At 47.2% G+C, this 27538-nt stretch overlaps 1 protein-coding gene across 2 annotated transcripts in view; it reads left to right on the top strand.

The window, feature by feature from the left end:
* LOC143352922 (irregular chiasm C-roughest protein) overlaps positions 1-25613 on the top strand; it is a 304492-nt gene extending 278879 nt beyond the window's left edge. The window contains exons 5-14 of one of the 2 annotated variants that reach the window (XM_076785958.1): positions 5574-5774; positions 7117-7244; positions 12591-12742; positions 13378-13688; positions 15684-15924; positions 17383-17526; positions 19090-19337; positions 22078-22313; positions 24219-24348; positions 25475-25613. In XM_076785958.1, coding sequence (XP_076642073.1) covers positions 5574-5774; positions 7117-7244; positions 12591-12742; positions 13378-13688; positions 15684-15924; positions 17383-17526; positions 19090-19337; positions 22078-22313; positions 24219-24348; positions 25475-25573 — 1890 coding nt within the window. In that variant the 3' untranslated portion in view covers positions 25574-25613. Of the gene's footprint in view, positions 1-5573; positions 5775-7116; positions 7245-12590; positions 12743-13377; positions 13689-15683; positions 15925-17370; positions 17527-19089; positions 19338-22077; positions 22314-24218; positions 24349-25474 lie in introns of both variants that reach the window. The other variant, XM_076785957.1, reaches the window with a different exon arrangement.
* Positions 25614-27538: the final 1925 nt, after the last annotated feature.

Below are 27538 nucleotides of genomic sequence, written 5' to 3'. Positions count from 1 at the left end.
ATTCGAATCTTATGTCTCGCGGTCTGATGAAAAAACCGTACGAGATATCTCGCGCAGATCGTCGCTGAGCGCTATTAAGCCGGGAGTATCTCGCTCATGGTCGCATGGGGGTTAATGCAGACGCGGTAGCATATATTCGGTCGACGCAAATAATTCAGGACAAGGGGAACATATTCGCGAATCAGGTAGCGGATAATACACATAACAGCGACGAATGCCGAGGATCGGATTCGCAACTAATAATTTCCCGAGGGTATCCCGAACAAATATACCAGGTCAGAGAAACGGAGTGAAAGATAGAGTCCTGGCGAATGGTTCCTTTTACTGGCTAGTTCCGTTTAATTACCGATCGCTGTTTGGAAATATAGTGGAACAGGGTGGTCGTGAAGAACGCATCGGTAGCGAGATCTAGTCGTCGGTGGATTTTCAGCGTGTTGAACGGCGAACCGTAACCCGAAGATGTGCCATTTCGCGAATTTATTGATATTCCGCATGACCTGAGAGCGCGGAGGGACGCATGCTGCGGAGGCTCAGCTCCGACGATCTTAACGACTCGATCTCTGTCCCCTCGGTCCCGCTCCTCTTATCCGGTTCTTAATTAATACCGTAAAAGACAATAAAGCAGCCGTTAACGAACCGGTGCGGAAACATTAAACAAGATTACCCGCTTACGTGGAATTATAAATATATAAGAGCGTAAGGGGAAGCTCCGCTGGAAATAAACGCGTGACGCCAAGGTTATGCTAAGGAGAGGCGCCTAAGCTCGCGGGGCGGAGAGACCGCGAGCGTCGCGACGCGTGAAACTGATCGGCTGACGTTCCCGGCGATATTTAGGCCGTAAAAAACCGCTCGACGGAAGAATCGAGGCTCGCACGTTCACGGTGCATTTATTTAGGGTGGGACAGATCGATCGGACAAGCCTCGAGCCTCGTAATCGCGGTTACGCGGGCGCTGCCGCGGCTCGAGTCGAGCCGAGCCTAACCGAGCCGAGCGTTCTCTCTTACCTCGATCGAGGATACAGATAAAATATCAGCTCGGCCGGGCCCGTTCGCTCGCCGTAATCGCGAGTAGTACCGCATCACGGGTCCGCAGAACTTCTAATTAGAACGGGCGGGATCGATTCCCCGTGAACGCCCGAGAAAACCGAAGGGACGATAAACGAAGCCCGTTGCCCGCCCGACGCGTCCGCTGCAATTTGAAAGAGCACGCCCGGAACCGTAAACCTTGGATCGCGTTAAACTGCCGACGGTGTTTGGCCCCCGCGTTGTTTCGATGCTCCCGGGAATTCATAAACGGGGTTAGGTTTTAATACAGCCGCCCCGTACCTCCGCCCGCATCCTCATCCACGCTGTTCCCGCCTAACATGGTTTTCCTCTTCGCTGAACTAGACACGAACTTCACTTAATTCCCTGCTTTTTTGGTTTCCCGCTAATGTTGCTTATAATTGACTGCGGAAACCAGTCCTTGAATCGGTAACTTTTGATTTTCTGTGCACAGAGAATAGCGGGAGAAACGCGAGGTTGTTGCGAATATGAATATTATCTCGCGTTACGTGAAGCCGAATCACTTTTCCTGCATATGAAAACTCGTGCTGCGACTGCTGTTGCAAATTCTTGGTGATAGCGACGTAATTTTTTGAAACAAATAGTATATTGCCACGGTATGTCTTCTATTTTCTAGAAATGTAACAGAATTATAGAAATATATTTTCACGGTAAAGTGATATCTCTATATATGTCGCCAATACCTGGATGATAAATGTCGCGGAATTATCCCCACTGCCGCGGGTTATTCGAGAGTGTAAACATAACACGATACACGACGCTGGCATGACCCCTGTTGTTGACATACATCGAGAACTGTATATTTTCTATTTACCGTGTCTCCTTTAGTCCTCTCACTATTATTTTTGTATTCCTCCTTGCGTGGCGTTGATGAACTAATGTGCAGGTCAATCTCGGACATTCTTAATAACTCCTTATCGTTCATTATTCTAAATACGTATTTTTTAAAAGTCAGCACAGGTTACATAGCATCGATTAAACATTCAGCACGTTTCTCGACATAAAATCAATAGTTGCCCAACAATTTCGCCGAGATTTAAAATTGTGCACTACTCCCGTGTTAAAAATAAAAATAAAACTCTCCACTCGACCAGAGTCTCGCGAATATCACCTCTTACGTAAAGCCTGGCAATTACGAATGCCGTGCAACAATTGAACGGGGTCGAAATTACAGTGGAAAATTAATAAACCTGCGAACGATGTCCGCATCCGCGACGTCGCAAAAAAATTCATTTATTTCCGTCGGATATGACGACTGCGAGCGACTGGCAACGGACCAACACACACACACACACACACAGACAGAGAGAAAGAGAGAGAGGGGGAGAGAGAACTGTGAGTCTACAGTATCCTAGATCCCCAATAAATTCGACTTGGAATTCGAAAAGTATGTCGTTAGACTTGACGAATTTCCGGGGGATGAAACGGCGCCATTGTCGGTGGCTGGCGACAATAGACGCATCGAACGGAAATATTTCTGACTGGAAAGTAAAAGATAAAGACAGCGAGCCCGGTCGGAAAACAAGGGATCCCGGGGGAGAGACACCGGGCGAATCCGGGCGAACAAAAGCGGAGTTAATACAGTGCTCCCGATGAACAGTTCTATTATTTTCCGGGATGTCCAGAAGGAGTCGAAGATCCATCAGCGCGATTGCCACCCTCGCAATCGCCGACGAAGCTGGAATTAAGTCGACGAACGTTCTCGAGGCGGTCGGGTCTCCGAGGGTGTGGGCGCGAGTGGAGAGTACGTATATTTTCCCCGAGCCGAGGTGCAAGTAAAGTTCTTCCTTGGCGAAAGAGAGGTCGGTCGGTCGGTCGGTCGGTCGGTCGGTCGGGTGGGCGAGCGGTCGGGGGGTAGAGGGCGCTCATCGAATATTCATCGGGGCGAGGAAAAGAAATTTCAAAGGCCGTCCGCCCGGACCCGAGGAAACGTTTCTTTCTTTTCCTTTCCTTCCTTCTCTCCTGGCTGATGCGACGCGGGTCGGAGCGGAGCGGTGCGGGGCGGAGCGGGGAGGAGCGGAGCGGAGCGGGGAGGAGCGGAGCGGAGCGGCTCGGCTGGGCGACTTCTTCAACGTAATCACCGCGCGTTTATTAAAATTACAACGCGCGCTGACGTTTATACGCGTCCCAGCGAGTATTGTAAATAGTGCTTGAGCGCGGCGAGCCGAGACTCGCAGTGATATGAGAGTGCAGAAGCACTGATGCAGCATGCCTAATTATAGACGATACGATCGATTCGCGTCGGTGCAACCACGGCGGAGCAGCAACTCGCTCTCCTCTCTCTCTCTCTCTGTGTATGCACACACACATATACGGGAACGGGCTCGCGCACAAACGCAACGCGACCGCACGCATCCCCGCCGATACCCCTGTACACACGCTCGGGGATCGGCTAGACGAATAATAGAGGAGCTGCGAGGAGAATATCCGTGGTCTGCACGTGTGCGTCGATGCTCATCGAGCCAGCAATAGCGAGATTTTTTCGGCGTTTCGCTCTCCGCCGAGCACACTTCCATTATCTGAATAGCGGAGCAAGTGCTCGATTGCTGATCGCGTAACAGGCTCTGTTCGATTTTTCAGGGTTTACTTTGGAAACGTTGCCGGTCAACTGCTCTCCGGCTGTTCGTTTTCCTTTCGATCCCATTTAATTCCAGTGATTAGACAAGACGGTGATCGAACGCGTGGAAAATCGATGCGAAATTCTAGCTCCGACCATTAAATATGCTAACGTCGCTCCGGGAATTGTGTACCTGGTCTTTTTTTGTTACTCCGCCGGCTTGTCTTGCTCTAATCTCGTTACCGATCCGTGCAACTCTGTTTGCAACGAATATTTCACTCGACGCTTCTGAAATTATGGCACTATGATCGACTTACAAATCAATCTGAAATATCAAAATGTCATTGGTACTGCTCGAAATCTGCATATCCGAAAACGTAGGGGATTTTATGCATTCATGGCAAAAATGAGTAGGTGCCATTCAACCTACCAACCGGAAAACATATAAAGGTGAATCGTCTTATACAAGAGAGAAGATTGCCAAGAAATTAAAGAAGTCAATTCAGTAATTTCCTATGAGAACGTTTTTATAATTTCAATAACTGTGAAACAGAAAACCGGTCATTTTGACCGTGATAGGTTTCCTGTTTCCGTAAAGTTCACGGATTAAAAATATGTAGGAATGTTAATATTAATAGCAACTCTGTATCCGGGCGATGCTACGAGGACCAAGGAGCATTCGAATTATTTAAGTGCTCGCTGATAGTTTCCGATCCTGGGGCATCAAGTCGTTGGTTAATTCAAGCCACGAGCGGGCTGCGGCGTTTCTGACCGGAAACATCATTATTAACGCCGGGCCGCGTCGCATTCGTGTCGCGAAATTTCTAATTAGAGTCGATCAGATCGATTTCCATGCGAGCCTACCGAGCCGCGCACGGCCATCCGACCGAAACTGACCGGAGAATGATTCGAACAACAGGATTCGCGGTCGGTTCGGTCCCGTCGATCGATGTCGCCGGAAACGAGAGCCGCGATTCGGACGAAAGACGTCACGCTGCCTCCAGGTCCGGGTCCAAGCTCGTAACTAGGATGAATTTTCAATCAGGGGACGCGAGGAACGTATTAATTCCGGGGAAAATTTGAAAGTGCAGAGAGCGGAACTGCAAGATGAAGTCCGGTCCCATGATCCATTGCTCTCTCTCTCTCTCTCTCTCTCTCTAGCCGTTCCGAACCCGATCACGAAGATCGATCGTAGCCGAATTATTGAATAAAATATGACGGCGTCTGTTATAATGAAATAACTTCCGATATGCGCAGCCCGTTTCCACTTCCAACGAGATTCGCTCGACCCCTGATGCACTCTTTGTGCCGGCTGATAAGCTCCCCTCAAAGTCTGACAGATTTCTTGTTGAAAATCTTCTGGAAATTACATGCTAATAGAAATCCAAGATGGGAACTCTACTCGGAAAAAAGTCCCGGCAGAATTACAAATTTAATGGCGGCCCCGGGAGGGTTGCGTTGATACGTCGAGAAATTATCCTGCAGGATCAGATGTCAGTTGCCTGCGTTGCGTCGCTCCGAACGTGAATTTTTAAAACGTAACGACCACGCGATCGTTGAAATCCGGGCGAAAGTGAACGAACAATTTTATTCCTCATTCTATTTTAACTCCAAAACGAAACGACCTAGAATATTACCCTTCCATGTGTATATTTTTCATGTTATACGTACGAAGATGGTGCAATGGTGCAAAAATATTTTAAGAAAAATATTTTAGTGGCGCCATTCGAGTGCTAAGGGTTAAAACTGTCAAAATTGGAAATAAATTTGTACGCAACACCTGTTTGTTGCAATTGCGGTGGAAAAATTTCATTTTCCATAAAGACTCGCAGTCCGGTTATTCGGTCCTGTGTCTGACGCGTTCTGGAGATCTATATTTTGACATTTTGGGGAAAAGAGAGAGCCTGTAGAAGAAATTGAGTTTAACAGTGTTCGTTGTTCTATGATTGCAGATCACGTGGATCGACGGCCTAGGGAACGTGCTGCATAACGGTATCAAGATGACGAAGGAATTGTTCGACGACGGCCCCCTCTACACCGTGAAATCCGTCCTGAGGGTGATGCCGCGGAAGGACCACGACAACACGACGTTCACGTGCCAAAGTCAGAACGCGGCCGACCGCACGCCGCAGAATGCCAAGCTGCGCGTCGAGGTGAGTCGAACGAGAGGAGAACAGAGAACCCGGAAAACTGGGCCATCCCGGCTAAAAAGGGATTTCGAGCTTTTGCACATTTTCCTCGACAACCCATTTTTCGAACGAAGGAACGAGATTAACACAGACCGCGTGAAACCGGCGCGGAGTCATGGTAACGAGCTGAAGAATAATTAACGACCTGTCCCGAAAACTGGTCCGCGGGCATAATCGTCTTACGACAGCGAGCTACTTCTGACCCTTAATTGGCACTAAAACGAGATGCATTATTCCATTCGATCAAACGGAGAAATTACCTGACCGTTCAAGGGACCAGTCACATCATTCTATTATATCTATGCTATTATATTTACAGATTCTTTGTTTAAAAAAAAAGTTGGTCTTTACCCTAAACTGTCAGATGCTAAAACATTGTTCATTCCCATCGAACATACTTACATTCGTAATTACCCCGCGTTCGTGTTTCCACTGTACTAATGCTGCGAACGCGAGACTCAGTTCCTCTAACAGTATTTTTATTGAGTATACCTTTAATGACCTTTCGAAAAAAAATAAAGCAGGAACTACATGACGATAATGGCCGACCACTTAAGTACAGCTCCTCCAGACCCGCGGCTCGGTTTTTTGAAATAGTCATTAAATGGCTAACGAGCCTGAGAATGGCGAAGAATTCGTGCTTGACCTTTCGAACTTCTAAACTAGAAATGCGGATAAATAATACAAGTGAGCAAGAAAAAAAAAGACTAGATGCAACTGGTATACATTGCCTGATAATAACAACACAATTGCATTCGTTTAGATTTCGTACCAGTTCTGTTTATGTATCTCGACAGAGATGTTGATTAAAAAATTTGCTTATGAAAACGTATTTCTAATTTCAACATTTCCACAAAAAAGAAACTAGCAGCAAGTCATTTTGACTGATCCGGTAATTCTAGTGTCGAGAACTGAATATAATTCGGCCAACGTTTGGCAGAGTGAAATTATCTCGGTATCGTGGAGTTAACGCGTAACTTTCAAAAGTTGGATAATCACGATGGAGGCCAAGAATAGATGAGCGGGCAGAGCCTATGCGTCTGCCGCAGTTCGTTTTTCGGGACATCGTTTAACAACTTGTCACCGAGCGATATTAATTGCCGAGGAATTACGTACGACGGAAAATAAAGTACGCGAGGGCACTCCAGCAGTCACGCGAGCCAGCCGCCACGTTCCAGGGATCGATCGCGCCGCGACGCAACGCGACGCGACGATGCTCATGAAAGTTTGAGCATCGGCTCGCGTGACGTGACGTTTCGAGCATCCCGTGTAATGCCCTATCAAACGGCGGTATCTCGGTTTTCAGGTTCGCTACGCGCCGAAAGTGTCTCTGAGAATCCGGTCTGGCCTGAGCAAGAATGGCCGCATCATCGAGGGAACCGAGCTCCGGTTCAGATGTCGTGCCGAGGCCAATCCATCGAACGTGGAATACAGGTGAGCGGCAGCACGCGAATAACGCGAGTCCCCGGCTCCGGTTGCTCGTATCACTGCTGGCGAACAAGAGGGTGATAATCGATATTCGACGCCGTACACCGCGACGCGACCCGAACCGGCCTCGATACATTGTTGCATGCGGGGGCGACCGATCTTCGACAATAGCCGCAGACAGAACATTTCTTCGCTCATTGCTCCTATTATCCGTACAACTGTACCCTGATTCTCCTACGTTTATACAGGGTGTCCCAGAAAGAGCGTACGAAAACCGAACGGGATGACTCCCGAGGTAATCCTGAGCACCTTTTTCCTTTACCAATTCGTGCCGAAACGCTTTGTTTTGGAATTACAGCGAATTCTCGATATAAGTCAGTTGCGACTCGATACATTGTTGCGTGCGGGGGCGACCGATCTTCGACAATAGCCGCAGACAGAACATTTCTTCGCTCATTGCTCCTATTATCCGTACAACTGTACCCTGATTCTCCTACGTTTATACAGGGTGTCCCAGAAAGAGCCTACGAAAACCGAACGGGATGACTCCCGAGGTAATCCTGAGCACCTTTTTCCTTTACCAATTCGGGTCGAAACGCTTTGTTTTGGAATTACAGCGAATTCTCGATATAAGTCAGTTGCGACTCGATACATTGTTGCGTGCGGGGGCGACCGATCTTCGACAATAGCCGCAGACAGAACATTTCTTCGCTCATTGCTCCTATTATCCGTACAACTGTACCCTGATTCTCCTACGTTTATACAGGGTGTCCCAGAAAGAGCGTACGAAAACCGAACGGGATGACTCCCGAGGTAATCCTGAGCACCTTTTTCCTTTACCAATTCGTGCCGAAACGCTTTGTTTTGGAATTACAGCGAATTCTCGATATAAGTCAGTTGCGACTCGATACATTGTTGCGTGCGGGGGCGACCGATCTTCGACAATAGCCGCAGCCAGAACATTTCTTCGCTCATTGCTCCTATTATACGTACAAGTGTACCCTGATTCTCCTACGTTTATACAGGGTGTCCCAGAAAGAGCCTACGAAAACCGAACGGGATGACTCCCGAGGTAATCCTGAGCACCTTTTTCCTTTAGCAATTCGTGCCGAAACGCTTTGTTTTGGAATTACAGCGAATTCTCGATATAAGTCAGTTGCGACTCGATACATTGTTGCGTGCGGGGGCGACCGATCTTCGACAATAGCCGCAGCCAGAACATTTCTTCGCTCATTGCTCCTATTATACGTACAAGTGTACCCTGATTCTCCTACGTTTATACAGGGTGTCCCAGAAAGAGCCTACGAAAACCGAACGGGATGACTCCCGAGGTAATCCTGAGCACCTTTTTCCTGTAGCAATTCGTGCCGAAACGCTTTGTTGTGGAATTACAGCGAATTCTCGATATAAGTCAGTTGCGTGTGGGGGCGTCCGATCTTTGACAATAGTCGCAGATGTTTCTTCGCTCATTGCTCCTATTATCCGTAGAACTGTACCCTGATTCTCCTACGTTTATACAGGGTGTCCCAGAAAGAGCGTACGAAAACCGAACGGGGTGACTCCCGAGGTGATTCTGAGCACCTTTTTCATTTACCAATTCGTGCCGAAACGCTTTGTTTTGGAATTACAGCGAATTCTCGATATAAGTCAGTTGCATGCAGGGGCGTCCGATCTTTGACAATAGTCGCAGACGTTTCTTCGCTCATTGCTCCTATTATACGTACAACTGTACCCTGATTCTCCTGCGTTTATACAGGGTGTCCCAGAAAGAGCCTACGAAAACCGAACGGGATGACTCCCGAGGTAATTCTGAGCACCTTTTTCCTTTAGCAATTCGTGCCAAAACGCTTTGTTTTGGAATTACTGCGAATTCTCGATATAAGTCACCTGCGTGGTTCTGTCGAGTGACATTTAGACGAAGAGCGTGGAGACTCGTGTCCGTTCGGCGTTGAAAAAAGAGTCTGGATCTCTGCTGTGCCGGGCAACGGATAAACGAAAGACTAGACTCGCGGAAATAGCGTCCGGAGAGAACGGGCCGCGTGGATTTCCGGAATTGAGGTAGCTCGCGCAATTCTCCTGCGTTTTTAGCGAGCACGAAAGCGTTGTTTTATCGGGAAACGGCTCGCGCACAGCGGACAAAAGGGGAATTAGCGAGCAATCGGTAGCGGCACGGAGCAAGCGAATAATTCATGCACTTAACAATGCGGGGGGACAATGTAAAGTTTAAGACAATGTTAACCGGTCGTGCGTCGCATTACGCGTTGTGTCTTGTTGCCCGCTCCGATGGTTTCGCGAGTCCTCGGGGGTTGGGGGTGAATGTGTGTGTGTGTGCGCGCACGCGTTCTCTGTTGCGTTTTGTTCCAACGATTGAAAGATCTCGGAATGAAAGCGAAAGCGGACGACAGTCACGTGAATGGTCCGCTTTCGTGCCGTGGCCCCTGTATCGAGGACGAGCGCGCCGCGAAGGGTAAAGAGAGAGGTAGAGAGTAAACGGGGTTTAATTAAGCGGCGCAACTTTCGTCGCAGCGTCGAAGTTTTATGGGTCAAATCGAAGTCGTAAAACCAACACACGTACGCGACCCCCGCCGCGATCGAGACTCGTTTACGGTGGAACTTCTCGTCGTTTAATCCCGGGCAAAATAATAAAACGCAGCGCCGCGGCCGAGTATGCGATAGGTATTAGCGACGCGGCTTCGATGGAAGTCTGTCGTAACGATGGGCAGGGCGCGAAACACGCCCGGATACTTTCCCGAAAGATACACGAACCCGCCGACACTCGCCGCTTGTTCCGTCCCGTCCGCCTCTTCGACCTCTTTAGACGTCCGAAAGAACTGTTCTTCTCGTTTATTATCGACCGAGAAGCGATTCTTGCCGCGCTTTTCATCGATCGCGCCACGCCTGGCGATATAAATCTTGCGACAACGCCGCGTCGCGTCGCGTCGCGCGCTCCCCGGGACCAGCGTGAACTATGATCTCGAGGAAGATAGCTCCGGGGACGCTACTCCCGGAACTAATTCGCGAGAGGTTATCGTTTTCCCGTCTTTGTTCCTTTTGTCGACTCGGAAATTCGTATCGATCGACCAGAGAAATGACTGGCGTGCGAGGCGGCTCCGACGCGACGCGTCGCGGCGTCCCGCGTTTTTCTCGCGATTTACAATTCCGAGCATCAATCCCGCTGCGAGTTTCTGTACTCTCGCACACCGTTTTCCGACACGTTTACTATCTTCAGTATCGGCGTACAAGTCGCCCAACGGTCCAGATTTGAAAATTAATTAATTAAATTAACGTGTTCACCGTCCGAGTCCTCTAATTTTAAGCCGGATGCAATGAGTTCTTGAACCTTACCGCTGTGTTTGGATTTATATGACCCTGTAAGGGAGAAGTGGAAATATACAGGGTGTCCCACGTAACGGTTTTCACGATTTTTTAATTACTTGCGATAATCCGACAAAAAATATTTTCAACAAAAGTTGATCAGTTTTCGAAATCATTTTCCTTCTTCTTTGGACAATATCTCGTTAACTATTAAGTTTAGGACATATGAAGGTCAACGCTTTTATACTCAGTTTTTGATACTCTATCGATCTATGGTATAAAAAATGGCACATTCCATTTAAAAAAATGAAGTCGACCTTGACAATACTAAAAAAAAAAAATGTTTTTCAAACTTTTCTTTATTGCAATGTATATGATAGTAATCTGGGGTACAGAGTGAGCTCGCACGTCTGTCCTATTCGGTGGTCTATCAGAGAAGAAGGAACCGGTGCGACATAGAGTCGGGTGGTTATTGAAATATGTTTACAAACAACAGATGTCGCGATTACAAACTGCTGCCGTAGATTCCTACAGACTCAAACTGAAATTTTAATGGAGTTTTTTTCAAGAACGAGGCGACAGGTGAAATGTTATTCCTGAGACACCCTGTATACCTTATTAACCTTTATTGGACGCTACGACCACAGCGACAAAGTACTATTGTCACGTGATAGGTGACTTACCGACCGTTAACCCCTTGTCCTACAACAACGAGTGAGACTCGTGGTAAGAAATTAAGCCCAAGAACAATAAACTCGAGGCTGACCCGTGGTACCTCGTTCGGACCAAACGTAAACAACACGAGTTAGGCTAGTGGCTCGCGATATACTGTATATCGCGAGTATAGTATACTCAGTATACTAAACAGGTAAAGGGCTCGGCGCGTGACCGACCTTCTTGTTTATTGTGGCCCGAGCAATTGGGAGTAGGCGGTTAGGACAAATGGTTAAGAGTTAAGAATTAGAAACAAAGAAACTGGGAAATACACAATTTATAACCTCCTGGAACGAATATGCCACATAACGAGAAATTGAATGCCGTTGAAAAAACTGTATCAATACATTCTCTGACATCTTTCTTCTGCGCATGGAAAGGTGAATAGAATTTAATATAGTTTTAATTAATTTCATGTCCGCGGAGTCCATTTCTATGGAAAATAAAATTCTACTAATAGCACTCGCAGTCTAGCCATTTCGTTAATTTCAAAATGGAACCTTAGCCAATTATGCTTGTAGTACTCGTTAGCATCGATCGCTCGCAATTAGTGAACTTTTTATGTACATATAGTCGCATCGCGTTCTATATAGATCACTGGACTGTGAACATGTTAATTAATTTGTGCCGATGCAGCAAGGTGCATTTGATTAAACTTCGCGATCATGCAAGATGATGAAAGAATAGTTGCTGCGACAAAGCTTGGCTACTCAGGTCTCGTTTCATTAGGTAGATTACTTGATGCACGCGAAATGTTTAGTACAGTGAATTCTCGATATATGTCAACAACACGGGTGTTGCCAGCGTCGCGGATCGTCCAGGAGTTATGTTTACTCTCCTCGGCGTCCTTGGCCCCTCAAGGGGTATGGCCCGCGGTAGTGGGGATAATTCCGCGACGTTTATCATCCAGGCGTTGGCGACATATACAGAGAAATCACTGTACTGCTAATTCGACGTACGTTAATATATTCTCCTTTCGTTCGAAGTATCGCTTTTAAAATTCACATTCGAGTACGACCAACTTTTTCAAGAATGCGACAGATTTTGTTCGTCTACCGTTTTGTTCGGCGACCACAGATGTACGGAGACGGTTCGGAAAAACGGATTACGGAGCGAGGAGCGAACGATGTCGGCGGAAAGAGAAAAAGAGCCGGGTCGCGCCGCGCCGCGCAGAGAATATTAAAAAATGCATAATTATCCCTCGAGCTTTTTTCACCGCTGGCTGGTCGACCGCCGGTGGCCTCTTTTTGCCGTAGAGCCTCGCATATTATCGTGCAATTACACACACTCACCGGCCTATCCTCTTTCTGCCCCTCTCCCCAGGTGGTTTATCAACGAGAAGAAGGTCATCGGGGATTACACCATAGACATGATCATCCACAACGCGACCCGCGATCTTCACGACGCCATCGTGAAGTGCGAGGTCCACAACGACGTCGGCAAAAGCGAGGACACCGAAACCTTGGATATAACCTGTGAGTGGCCGCCCTGCGAGCTCGAAAATTTCGGCTCGGAAAATCGGAATAATTTCTGCGGATGATGCCGCGCTCGACAATAGAATTACTGAATTCTTGCGCGCACGGCACAGACGCAGAGTTTTACGGTGCTCCGAGGCTGAGTCTACGCATTACTATTCGCTGACTCATTCTTTCTTCTATAATCTGCTCCGCCCGTCCGTCCGGGCCACTCCGATACCATTCCGCCCGGCTATTTAGCCGGGGATCCAGTTTCGTGAGCTTTTCGCGCGGAGCATCAGCGAAATTCGGGATCACGCTTGTCAAAAAGACCTGGAAGGAGGAGAATAAATTGGACCTCTTCAGGGAGCATTTGTCCGTGTATTTTTGGAACGTCTTCGCGATTTATGGTTGCCTTTTCCAGGCCGAGAACGGCGAACGTGATCCCGCGTAACGTTGTAGAAAATGGCGGCGGAGACGCGCCCGTAGTGAAGCGATCTCGTGGCGTTCTTCCCCCCCCCCCTCTATCTCGGCCTCTTTTCTCTCTCCCTTCCACTTTCTCTCCACCCCTCTCTCTCTCTCTATCTTTCGCTTCGCTTGCCACACTGTCGTATCAATCTCGAGGGATTGCCGGAGGTCAAAATTGAATTCCGCAGACGGGCCGCAGTTTCGACACCCACCGGTCTCCGTAGAAACGCAATACGGCTCCACGGAAATCTTGCAATGCGACGTCGATGGGAACCCGACTCCGGAGATACGCTGGTACCATGAAGACTCCGAGCGACATGTCGCCTCTACCCCGAACATAAGCGTCGTTGTGAATCACGAGACTGCTGGACGGTACTTCTGCAAAGCTCACGTGCCCGGCTTTCCGGAATTGACGGGCTACGCGAACATCTACATCCGAGCGCCGCCGAGCATCGTGTCGCAGAGGGTTCAGTACGTGCCCGACGAGGGAGTCGTCAAGGTATTCTTCATCGATTTCCATTGGTCATTGCCGATTTTTCAATCGACCTTCTACCCATCTACCCGTCCCGCTTTAAAATGCTTAGACCTCGACACGTGCGGATCATCCCGTGATCGAAGGTAACGGAGAACCGGCGCCGACGCCGACGCCGACGCCAATGCCGGCGCCGGAATACCGTCGATCGAAGGACATTCATTTTTCCGTACGGTTTTTCGATGTCCCATAAAAACCACCGGAAACACCGCCGGCTCCGATTTACACCCTCGTATCTTCGCCCGTAGGATTTTGGACCGGGCATTTATGGAATATATGCGGAAACCGCGGCGAGACGCGACGTCTCGAAATCCGCCGGCCGTGTAACCTATGGTATGTCCGTAGGTCGCACGCCGGTTGATACCGGTAGTAGCGCACGCTTAAGCGACCGCTCTTATGCACGCCTAAGCGTCCGCCGCTGTCCCCCCAATTTAAACCAAAAAATGGGACCTCGGACTGACCTTCGAGCGGGTCGACGAAAATTTTATACGTACCGGGTAAACGGTATACAGTGTCTCTATATATGTCACAAATGCATAGTCGATAAAAGCCCCAGGACTATCCCCACTGCCGTAGGGTGTACCCTACGAGGGCCCATGAACCGAGACCTCTAGAACTTCGCTACCCTCTTCTACGTTCGGCGTGGATCAAAGAATCTCCTGGCTGATACATGTCCCTGGCTAGACCTGTGTTTTGGACATATATCGAGTAAACACTGTATCACTCACACGGGTTCCCCAGCCTTCCCCCAGTTGAATTCGCAGAAGCCTCCTCCACTTAAGGGGGCCGGCAGGTATTTGGCCTTGACTGTCACGCTATGTTATCCTGTGCCTTTTTTCTAGACATTTTACGTCTTAAATAAGTAAGTAATCAATTAAAAATGCATACCACCGTGTTTGTACATGTCTTTGCTACGTCTGTATGGAGCCTTTTTTTCGATACGAACACTAAATCTCTCGAAATTAAGAAAATCTCTCAGCGGCAGCCATCTTGTGACGTCATACTTGCTTCAGAATTCGAATTTTCTGCCGAATATTACAAATTACTCCACGATGAGGTAGAAATTCGCAATTTGGGCTCCATACAGACGTAGATTGGACTTTTAGGAAACACAATTGACCACTTCTAAACTGCTCATTGCAATATTGAAGCGGCAGTTTATCTAGATTTTGACCCTTGCATACGTATATGGATTTCAAACCATGCCGGCCCCCTGTATCCGCAGTCGGCACCGAATTGAGGGGCTCGCTGCGAGAGGGAGCTGTGCCACAGGGACTCGTTTTGTGACATCAGCTCTCTCTCTGTCCCGCTCACAGTGTCGCGACTGGCCATTCTAGGTGGAAAAAAATCATAGATCGTATCATGCTTCTTCAGACCGATTGAAATTTTCTGTTAGTTCATGAAATGAGAAAGAAGAGGGAAAGAAGAATATATGAATGTTACATCTAAAATGGCCATTCGCGACGCTGTGCCTCTCTCTCTCTCTCTCTCTCTCTCTCTCTCTCTCTCTCTCTCTCTCTCTCTCGCACAGAAACCAAATTCATAAAGAAAACAATGTTTCGTAAACATAATGTTTTGCTACAAAGTGTGAAATATTGGCTAGACACCAGGGGGTGTTCGAATTGTTAAAAATCCGATTTCATGACATTTTGTATCATAGCTCCCTCTTGCAGCGGACTCCCCAATCGCGCCCCATTTATATGTTTCGTAGATGGAATCTAGGTGGGCAGGATGACCGTCCAGCGATAGACGGAATGATGCGACGGTTATCGTAGTGTTTCTTTTTCTTGCGCTTGTTCCCCTTCCTGTTATTCTCGATCGATCGCCGTGTCACGGTGGTTCCTCGTTGATACACGAGGTTTAGAACGGAACACGGTACACGTCGGTCGATCCGACAGGCATACAGGACAAGCGTCGAACCGGAGGCCTTTTTCATTCGACTGTTCCTCCTCGATTTCGCAGGTGAAGTGTACCGCGATATCTGTGCCAAAAGCGGACTCGGTGGTATGGAGCTTCGCTGGTCGCGAGCTCAATTTCTCGTCGAACAATACGCCTTTCTACGTGCAGGAGGAATACACCGCCGAGAGGGTCGTCAGCACTGTCACACTACTCGATCCCATATCCACGTACTTCGGGGATTACAACTGCACGGTCACGAACAGCTTCGGCATGGATTCCGTCATAATCAAGCTGACAGCACACAGTAAGTTCATATCCATTATGACTGAACTGTTTTTTACTTCTATCTCTCTCTTTCTCTTGCTTCCACACACACACACGCACACACACACAACCATAGTACCCTGTCTGCCACTCCTGTGTCTTTCCTGCGCTCCTTCGACAGCCCGTAATTTCGCGTTCTTTTTTTCCGGATAACCGCGATACACGAATTGGCAGCGTGCTCTCGATTCGGAAAAAAGAACGCCTGACGAACAAAGGAGTCCCTTGACCGAGAAGAAGGGTCGCAGTCGCGTCAGTCGGAAACGCACCGAAATTCCAGGACGCGCTGCGGATGTCGTATCTTTTTTACGGTGCGGGGAGGGAGGGGGAAATGAAAACGCAATGACGGAATCCGCGATCCGGTAAAGCGGCCGCGCCCGCTGCTGATTTTGCATTTTTCGGGGAAACGCCCCCAGGTATCTGATCCATCCGATCGAGCGATCCCGTTTTTGTCGGAACGGAAGCGTCGGGGGGGGGGGGCAAGGGAGGAGCGGCCGGGTTGACGTTGAACCTTCGCTCCGGTGCAAAGCGGACGCTGCAATATGCTGAGGAGAGGATAGTCGCGGAACGTGCGAGCAAATTTCGAAAGAGATATAGACCGCTCGTGGGAGGTTCGTGCACGGTCGTGTCGTGGTCCTCTTAGATTCTATTTTCGGTGGTTCGTTCAATCTGTCTCGGGACAGGCTAAGCCCGCGAACACATTAGCGCGGAGAAACTCCGGGCTAAACAGATTCCGGGCCGCGGTGCACGCACGAGAGCCTGTTCTCTAATTTCAGCACCCGGGGATATCCTCGCGAGTCTTAATAGAAAACTTGCTCGCGTTCCCCGAGAGATTCCTGGATCTTCGTTACCTCCCCGATCCTCAAAGAATAACGGAACGGAAGAGAAACAAAACGGAAGCATCGTTTCCGATCGAAGGTACACGGAGCAATTAATGACCGGACGCATTAGCCGGGCGAATCGAATAGCAAAAATGCTGCCCCCGATGCGAGAAGGGAAGCGAATAGTCCGTGCTTTTTATTCATAATCGCTTGCACCGGGAATCGATCCACGGAACGTAACTGGCGCAAGTTGTCCGCGTTCGTTATTTTAAACAATTCAGACGCGCGTTTTGCGAACGCGATGTATACGCGTCGCGCCGTAAATCCCGCAGGATTCAATTAAGCGACACGCGCCGCTCCACGCACATTTTCCGTACACTTTGTAAAATTTAGCCGGACTCGTTAAGCAGTCGGTCGCAGCCGCTACTCCCAAATTTTAGTCTCCCCCCTACCAGCTGACCATCGTTTTTCCTTCTGCCCCCTACCCCCCACCCTGTCATAACGAAAATACACTGGAACAATATCGCACAGACACGAAAGAGAGAACATAATGTCGCCCTGACTCGTTGAGCTAATTACCCAAGATTTTAACCGAACGTGACGCTCAGCGTTGATTCCAGTCGATTGGCAACTGATCCTCATCATCGGCGGATTGGTCGTCTGCGTGATCCTGATTGGCGTAATCGTTATACTCATTCTGCAGTGCCGCGACCGCATCAAACAGCCGCGGCCGAGGACAGCCCAGACCCAGGAGACTGATATGCGTGAGTGGAATATCATGTTCGAATGAATTATATCGCCATTAGTCAAGCAGCGCAATTTTCCATTGTTCCCGGGCTCGTGACTCGTCGTTTCGTAATTTCGCCGGTGTGTAGCGTTCTTCCGAGGAGACAGAAGCCGTTATCGGCGGCATCTATCGCTAACGACGCGGAAAAATTGTTCCGCGGATGAAGGATAGGTTATTGAATGCAAACGAGCCCGATACGTTGCGCTTAATCCGCAATTGGAAGGGTGGAGTCGACGCAACGCGCGGTGGCTTGTTCATTGTTCGAAACGTTGTCGGTACCAACACACGGGGCTGCGGTTATCAGTCGGCCAAACAGGCACTGTGTATAACAACGACTTGCGAAACTCTTTCAGTCACGAAATCATAATCTACCTTTCCCTTTTACAAATTTTATTTTTCCACGTGGACGCGGGCCGAGCCACTTAACTGCACCACCTACGTTTATTCGTGCGCTACTTGTACGAAAAAATACTTCCAACGATAGTTCTTCGACATCGAGCGGCCCATATAATGTAATAATTAGGTTTTTCACATTTTGCTTCTTTCGAAAGAATGTTGAATTCTGAGCAAAAAACTGCTTAGGTGTATGGGGTCGAAATACTGACAATTAACGAGATGTATGTCAGCGAAAGAGACACTTGAACACGTGTCACTCGCTCATGTCGTCGACAGTATTTGGAGCATTACACTGAAAATCAATTAAAAGATACCTTAATAATGATCAGTACCGTTCTAATTAGCATTCAATATCGTTTCGAATCGCAGGACCCTTCAATATTATATTTTATAATACGATAACTTGATCTTCATATCTCGATAGCTAAACGAAACTTTCGTTTGAAAGATTTCTCTATACAAGTAGTTTATAAATAAATTTGTGGTACAACTCCATGTACAGTGAATTCTCGATATACGTCAACGACACGCGTCATGTATCGGCCAGGAGACATACCTGAGCCGTGTTTATGTTTACAGTCCTCGACGTCCGAGGGCTCTCGAGTAGTGGGGATAATTCCGCGACGTTTATCATCCAGGCCTTGGCGACGTATATAGAGAAATCATTGTATATGGAGAAAGAAGGCAAAAACGTAAACCTACGTAAATAACCTACCTAAAAGAATTTTTTAATCGTTAAATCTCCGATATATTAACACTAGAACTACCGAACCAGTCAAAATTATAAAAATGTTTTCATCAGAATTTTTGAATGAACTTTTTCATTGAAGCACGTGTTAGAATAAAAATGGTATTAGGTTTGAATAGATGTAGTCTTTTATTACTCGGTAGTTCTAGTGTTAATTTTTATACATTCTATACATTTTTATACATTGAAAGACTGTTGGCTCCCATATTTTATCCGAATTTAATGAAGCTCGTGATCCAACTGATTGTATTGTTCGTTAACTGTACCGGCCTGCTAAATTCGGTTGAGTCGATTCCAACCACATGTAGTACTCCTTCAGAAAAATGACACATTAGGCGAATTCTACCGGGGAACTCGCTCCTGACGCGGCTGGTTTGTTTTTCGGTGGTTCTACAGAAGAAACAGATTCGAACGCGGATCGATATCGAGAGAGTGACAGAAGCAGTAACCTCTCGGATGTCAAAGCGGATATACGAGCGGGTTCGAGTGTCAGCAACGCAGAGAGCGTGACAGCACTTGACAGCGAGGGCGAAGGAAGCACGAGAGGTGTGAACGCGTTGGCGTTGGCCGGGCCTGTTCCGAATCCTCTGGGTTATCGTTACAGCGCCGATTACACGGAACCGTCGTTCCCGCCGAAGAATAATGTAAGTGAATTTATCTGCTGCGCTTTTGCCACTTTGACAGATTCGGATTATTTTACGTCCACCATATCTCGCGACAAAAGCCGGAGGTCTCAGGAGTGCGCCGGCGAAACGTGTTATCTAAATTGGGAACTCTCGACGACACTGGGAATTTATTTCATCCCTTTTGCCATTTCCATCCCCGCCGCGTAAAACACCAGGGATTCGCATGCTCCGCGAAATTTATAATTAATAACCCATTGTTGCCATAACTGTTATGTAAAAGACGGGGAATCTGTTGTTCCCGGTTATTCGAGTCTCTTATTACTTTACTCCGGGCGACGGCATTCCTCTTTCTACACCTCTTGTTTTAAACAATTTTTAGGCACTATGGAAGTGTCGTAAAACTGTTAGGAATTCCGATTTTTTGGAAAAATGTTTAGAAACTCGGTGAACATACACTTTACCAGTTTATTGTTAATTGACTGACGATGCAGAAACCAATAAATATTGTAGACCTGAGCAACATGTTCCGGCGACGTTTTCTCTTTTATTCGTTATTAATAGCTTGCGGATTTTATGCATTAATGGCAAAAATTAGTAGGTGTAATTTTAAGTCGCAAAAATATTAGAAAAATTTAAACAAATTTAACACTATTATATTATTTTCAATCTGTTGAACATAATAAGAAAGAAAGTAAATTTCTGTCTCACTTCAGTTCGTTGCAATTCAACATTTTTATTTTGCATAAAGACCCGCAGTCTAGTTTATAACCAAAGTTCTAATGTTCACGCTGGTGTTCCGTACAACAGTTATTTTTTACAGCTGATTTCTTATTTTTAAGGTAATCGAATAAGTTTGTCGTATTACGCGCATTATATTTAGAGTGTAGGTATAAATAAATGCCTCGGTTTCTGCAATTTGCTTTGAATATTGCGCGCCGGATACCTAAAACTTTTTCCACGCGCTTGTCGTGTAGTACCGGCTTTTGCCTACAACGAGAGTCCTTAGCTTTCACTTCTTCCTTTTTCTGCAGAAAAATGTCCGAAATTAAACCGAAAAAAGGAAAATGAACGCAGACCGATACGAACGCGGCTTGAAAACAAAATAAAGTCAAAGGCACGCTGCTAAAGCATTCCACGTCCCAAGAACGTTAGGAGACCAATTTAAAGAAATTCGAAAAGGCAGGGCCGTACACTTGAACCGCAAATAGGTGGATTTAAAAATAGCTCTCGCTCGAAAAATCAAGATGCTAAATTTATGCCATGAAGTAGGACTGATAAATACAAGTAGCTCAAAAATGCCCCTGGACTCAGCAAAAACTCTGAAAACATACACGAACAATACCTATAACTAGACTGCGGATTTTGTGCATTTATGACAAAAATGGGTAACCACTATTTAAAGCAGTGGGACATGTTAAAAAGATTTAAGGATATCAGCTTAATAAAGTAATTAAAGTAAGAAAGAAATTGTTATCTCGCTCCTGTGTCTTGCGATCGATGCAAACATTTTTTATTTTGCATAAAGATCCGCAGTCTACTTATAACTATACACTGATCTTGTAAAAATATGTATGACGTCACGCTTAACACTAGCTTTACGGTGAACTGACTATTTTACATTACTTTATCAAAAAATAACAAGAATTTGCTGTCCCCAAATTTTTAGCCATTTTTTTCAACAATATATACCCGAAGAAATAAATTTGTTGAATAATTCCTCATGGGTGTATCTTTTACATTACTTTGTCAAAAAATAACAAGAATTTGCTGCCCGCAAATTTTTAGCCATTTTTTTCAACAATATATACCCGAAGAAATAAATTTGTTGAATAATTCCTCATGAATCTATCTTTAGAATCTCAATAATTGTAAATTAAAAATGTTGAAACTCGTCAGTTTGACGTGAACCTAGTGTTAAACGTCAATGCCAAATTTTTCCGATTTTTCTTGAGGTTTTTGATCTTTTACAGCCAAAATGTCCAACGTAAAAATCTGAATTAACTGCAGTGTATGTACCTAGGTATTCGACACCTGTCCGATTTTTTCATAATTTTTGCCGGAAACAAATTTTGTCTATTTTACCCCAAAACTACCCTCCCGCTCGAGATATATGATGTTCATGTTTATTTATCAGTTTAATTTGGTCCAAGGGCATCTTTCACCATCTCATGACCGGCTTTACAACTTTGTTTATTCCTGCGCGGTCTCTATGACAAAATTGAAGAAAAATGACTTCCGCCCTTTCATCGAACACCATATTGGTATCTTGAAATTTGATTTTTACCAAGAGTAACCCAAATGATACTGCCAATACGTACTCCACGAATCTCCTCCAACAATAAGTACCGGAGGATATAAAAGGCTATTTATATTGCCTCGTGAACATCGCCGGTTTATCAACCATACTCGGGGCGCATTGAATACTAATTTCGGGTCGCACAGTAAAATTCACGGATCGGTAGACCGCGCTAACATCGAGCACACGCGGAAGTTTGTGCAGCTCGCTCACCAGTGTCATGCCCGTGGGGGATTAATTCCTCTTCCGTACAGTTTACATATTCCGGTTTTCGTGTTCTATTCGCGGCGGCGGGGAAAGTCTCTCTATCAAAAACAAGAAAAGAGTCTTAACGAAAGTGGAGCACGGATATCGTGATATTCAATTCCGTGCGCCCCATTCGCCGTCGAACGTGCCGTTCGTGAAAAGGATGCCGTGTCGGTTGCATTTATCGCTGACATTCCCCTGTTCTCTCTGTTGTAGGACGGCAGTAACAATAATGGTTACGTGCCGTATGTAGACTACACCCGCGACTACATGCCGCCGACGACGCAAGGAGTGGGTGCGTCGCGGGAATCCTTGAGCAGGATACCGTCGGGCGGGATACTCGCCTCGAAGAAGATCGGTTTGAGTTCCGCGAACCTCGGTACCTCGAGCCCGCAGACAACACCCGCGATCGACCCCCGTTTCTCGGCGACGTATGGGAACCCCTACCTCAGGTAAACTTCCGTGGAACGTGGCCCCGATGATGCAGTGCCTCTGTCACCGAGTCTGCAATCTAGTTCGACACGCTATAGCAGAGGAACCTTTGACCAACTGTAATTGTATTTTGACGTGGTAATCCTACAAAGGAGCGCGCGAATTCCGCCGAAGACGATTGAATTATAGCTCATCCGGCCCTCTCTCTCTCTCTATCTCTCGCGGCAAAGAAAAGGGAACGAGTGGAAAAAGAGGGAGAGAGAGAGAGATAATGGAACGTGACGTTCCGCGAATCGGCAGTGGAACCGGGACACGTCTGACAGAACGGACAATATTGGAACAACGGCAGCGCACGCGGTGCCCTGTCGACGACATTATAAAATGTGGCGTGTTAACGTTACAATATTTACGACGTATTGATAAACGGATTTGCCGGGTCGCGTACAATCGTTGCTATGGATTAATCGCGCGCCATGTAAATTATGAATCGTCCGTCTTGAATATTTATAACGCTGCCTCGGAAGCGGGCCTCGCCGAGTTTTAATATTAATCGGGCAAATCTGTGCGCACGATTCCGTGCCCGGCGCGATCGACACCGCCCAAGCCGCACAGCGATCTAAAACGCGAAATTTTGGTGACATTTTGCCAGAAAATTGACCGTCTCGTGTCGACTTAGGTTGAATGCTTATTGCTTTCTAAATGTCCATCAGGTTTGAATATGAAAAAATTAATGAAATTTAATAAATACCATTTCTGTAATAAACGGTTAAAGTTGGAAGTTTTGAAGACAGCCTTTCTCATGGAAAAATTGCTTTTCTTCTTTGAGATGCCACGACGATCCTTTTTAATATTTTCCTTCCAATTTTCTTTGAAATGAAAGGTTCATCTTTTAGCTGTAAATTACCATTGTCGATTAAAAATTACTATTCATAATGTATTCAACGTGTTATGCCGCATGCAATGTAGAAAATTTTCAAAATTCTTAACACTCCGCAAGGAATATCTTCTGTATCATACGAGATCATAGAATTTTACCAAATGGAGTATTTGCAGCATACTTTCTTCTACACAATCACGTAAGAATTATTTCCTATCTCGTCCCATATCACAAGTTATTATTGTTTAATGTCACCCGCGTCCATTAGTTCAGTGTATCTTCTGAGACAGAAGAGATCATGGAATTTTACAAAATGGAATATGTTCAGCACACTTTCTTCTATATAATCGTGCAAGAATTATTTCCAATCTCGTCCAATATCACAAGTTATTATTGTTCTAAGCTATGCGCATAGGTTCTCGGGTTCTTCGTCGGGACTCTTTGATTACTAAAAAACACTTTAAGCACTAAACCAAATTTTATTTAAATAGCGATTTTTCAAAAATTTAGAGGAATAATATATTTACTGAGCCGAATGTGTTTTTAAAAGTTGTTAAATTTGGAAATATACTTAAAAAATAGTAAACGAAGCTATTAACACATCTTGCGCGGGAAGCGACTAAAGTCCTTTTTCACGGACTATTGATGGATTATTGTTATCGATGGGTTCTGTGATGTTTTTACAATAAAATCGGATAGACATGCGTCGCAAAAATACAAAACGAGAAAAAAAGACAAGAATGAATGCAACACGGTAAGACTTTGGCGGCAAAGTGCCCGCGCAAGATGTGTTAAATAAACGAAAAATATGGTACATTATGCACCATTAAAAAAGATTACTTGTTAATATTCCACACCCCAAATATCACGTTGATATCTTTAATAGTTTCGAAGTTATACCAAAATGTCACTAAATTTCGCGTTTTAGGTTTCTGGTACCCGTGTTCCTCGTAATATGTCGCGATACAAATCGGTTCCGCCCCGTCCTCCCCGTCCCGATTGATTACACGTCTGATCGTTTTCTTTTTTTTTTGCCATCGAACAATAGAATGTCAGCGGCGGAGCAGCTGAGACACGCGCCACACACGGCGGTGCCGGGAGTGACGCCAGCACCACCGCCCTACACGCAAGCAATGAGAATGAATAGCTTGAATGCCTTGAACGGCGCTGGGCCGCAGGTTAGTACAATGACAGTGAATGTGTGTCAAATTCCGAGACGCGGTTGCGATATATCCCAGGTGCATTCCTACGCTCACCTGAAACCTAGTTCCGATAAATCTCTGCCTATGGGAATAGTCGTTGCGCGAACAGAGTTGATCTAATCAGCCCGATCAGGCAGTTCGTTTGATACCAGCTTCTCGTTTTGGCATCGCTTTATCGGTCGATCGGAATACTTAGCCGGAGAGCAAGGAGGATAATGGGAAGTTTCGCGATCCGTTCCGGAGGGGATTAACCACGCATAACATGATCCAAATTGGCTAACCGGGAGCACAAAGCTTTTAGTAGACGTACCGTCTCGGTAACATTAAGTCCGGGGACTATGTTAACAGCGGCTAGTTCCCAACTGAACCGTCAATCCCTTGGATAACGAACGAACAGAGTCAATCGCGGACTTTCTGAAAATATAAATCCGGAACTCCAGCAAGGATTTTGAGATACGCGGGATTTTGCAAGGATCGAGCTGTCCAATCGGTCGCATAAGTTTTCCCACTTACAACTCCTCCGCTATTGACTCGAAGGCGTGACCATAGTGTATATTGACCCGGTCGTAACACCTCCACTAAATTTCCCCTAAGCTATCATTGGGAGCTGAAAAGAAGTCACTTGCGACAAGGGGTACACCTGTCCCCACCATCGGTGCTCCCGTAATCCCAATATTTAGGCTTCGACGACAACTTAACCAATACAGCGATTTCTCTATATATGTCGCCAAGGCCTGGATGATAACCGTCGCGGAATTATCCCCACTACCGCGGGGTATACCCCGAGAGGGGTGCCAAGAAGCTCGAGAGGCCTCGGACGCCGGGGAGTGTAAACACAACACGGCTTCGGTGTGTCATATATTGCGACATATATATCGAGAATTCACTGTATCTCGCTGGAAAATACCTGTAACTCGGCCCTTCCCGCGTTTCTTACAAGTAGTTACAAGTGACTTCTCTTCAGCTGCCCTTCCCTTCATCCCCCACCTCGCGCGAACAAAACGCAGCGGGCGAGGATCCGCAAAATTGTACGTTTTGAACGCGAGAGCGTAACTGATTGCGAGCGGAGGACTAATTTCACGATGATGCCCGTCATTTCTAGGCTCCATTGTCGGCGCACTACATCACGGGCGGCCCGAACGGCGGCGTCGCGACAGTGAAACGCACCTCGGCGGTCGGGACGTTAGCGACGCATGTATGAGGCCAGGGGGTCTATCCGAACTAGAACCGTCGACGTTCGGGCCTAATTAACACCGCCGTTGGACACCGCCGAGCCCTCGAAGAGACTCACTATGCGAGCTCGTGCTCGAATACGTTGAAGCCGCGAGGGACGTTCCCTTTGGACGCGAACAGCTACCGTCGTAACGAGAAACCGGAGTGCGAGGACGTCGATCAACGTGCTTCCAAGATGGCGCCGGAGATCGAACGACTGTTGGGCGAGTCGAGGCTGGGAATCGAAGAGGACGACGGGAAGTGTCGGCCGAAGGGGCGAGCTCAACGGATCGCCGAGAACGGCGAGACGTTGAGGTACATCGAGCTGGTGCTTCGTCAGCTGAGAAGGGCTAGCAGGGATCATCGGCAACTCGTGGAGGAGCGTCATCGTATCGGCGCGGCGCAACCACTCCGCAAGTCGTCGCAGACGCGCGGATACCCTTCGTGCGAGACCTGGATCCCGGGCAGACGGAGCGCCCGTGATCACGATCGAGTCCCCTGGGAGAGATCCTCGGCGTCGCGGAGCAAACGGGAAGAGTCGTTGGAGCTTGCCGGCTTCGACGTCGCCGCGAAACTGTTGACGAGAAGGAAAACATACGGGACGGGTTTCAATGTCCCGGAGACGACGCCGAGGAAGATTCACGATCGGCCGGGCAACGGCCGGCAGAGGTTCAGGCACCATCCCGGTTACGCAGGAATTGATACCGCGATTATTCAATGAACCGCCGCGAGCCAGAAACCTCCAGACCGGCTTGTTGCATCGGACACATAAGGGCCTCAGCCTCCGGCGAGCCCCGGCAAAAACGACCAACACCGACCGCACCTGCTGCCCGTTCGACGAATATGGAAGCCCGGCTAGTGGACGCGGGGAACATCCAACGGTTGACTTTAATGGCACGCACGGTGACGATGTCGGACGGGATAGTGTGCCGGTCCGGTTTCGTAGGAAACGATTGCTCGCGTGTTCTCTTGTACGTTATTCCATTTAAGAGAACGAAAGGGGGCTTCTTCGTGGACATGGGAACAGTGTTGTACTCTTCTGATTCGTCTGTGCCGGGTTGGTCAGCCAGGCTGGACAACCGGTGAAGGATAACGTATGGATAAAAGCAATAGTATGGAACGGTTTCGAGTCGACGCGAATGAATATCGACGAAAGACAATGTTCGAAAGTCGCGGGGGACGGGGGATAGAAAAAGAAAAACGAAAAAACAGGAACGGTGGTTAGGTTCGTAAGTCGAAGGGGCTCTTCGGAACGAGAACAGACCACTCGGTATCGACAATCTTTTTATTCGCGTAATTTAGATCTCGATAAGCATTTAAAGCGGTTCGCTCGAGGTAACGAAAGATTGAACGGACAAAAGAAAACAAGAAGAACAGAAGAACGAGAATCGAATCTCGTCGCGGATTGTCGTTGGCCGAAGTAGCAGTTTAGTTTACGGGGAGGGGAGGGGAACGCCGTGTGCGCGCATGATCGCGCGGTCAAACAAGCTTCGTCGGGTATTTCGCTTTTTTGAATATGTGATATGGAGACGGACGTCCGGCCGGAGCGACGTCGCAGCATCGTCGTCGGGCGACGTCGCCTCGCCGCGGACCGGCAACGTCTCGGCTGCTACTTCGGCGTCACTGTGTCGCGCTGCCTTTTTTTTAATTTGTAGGGAAAAAGCGAAAAAGTTGTAGATCTCGCGCGCGCGGTATTCGCAAGCAAGCGCACTAAACGAGAGCGAACGACATCACCGATGATCGCCCGACGCGATCTACGTGTCTCCTTCCGGCCTGAGGATTCGATTAGGCGCGAACGCGTGCTTTGTTAAACGATCCACGCGTTCGCCGGGCCGACGTTTGTAAGATAGATAGCTAAAATGATTAGGTATACATATATAAATATATATATATATATATATATATAAATATATATATTATACACCTGTTGTCAATATGAACATAGGGCCTACAG

This window comes from Halictus rubicundus, chromosome 3, assembly GCF_050948215.1.
Source record: "Halictus rubicundus isolate RS-2024b chromosome 3, iyHalRubi1_principal, whole genome shotgun sequence".
NCBI lineage: Eukaryota > Metazoa > Arthropoda > Insecta > Hymenoptera > Halictidae > Halictus > Halictus rubicundus.
Note: the sequence above shows the minus strand (reverse complement) of the source record. Positions and strands in the feature narration are given on the sequence as shown.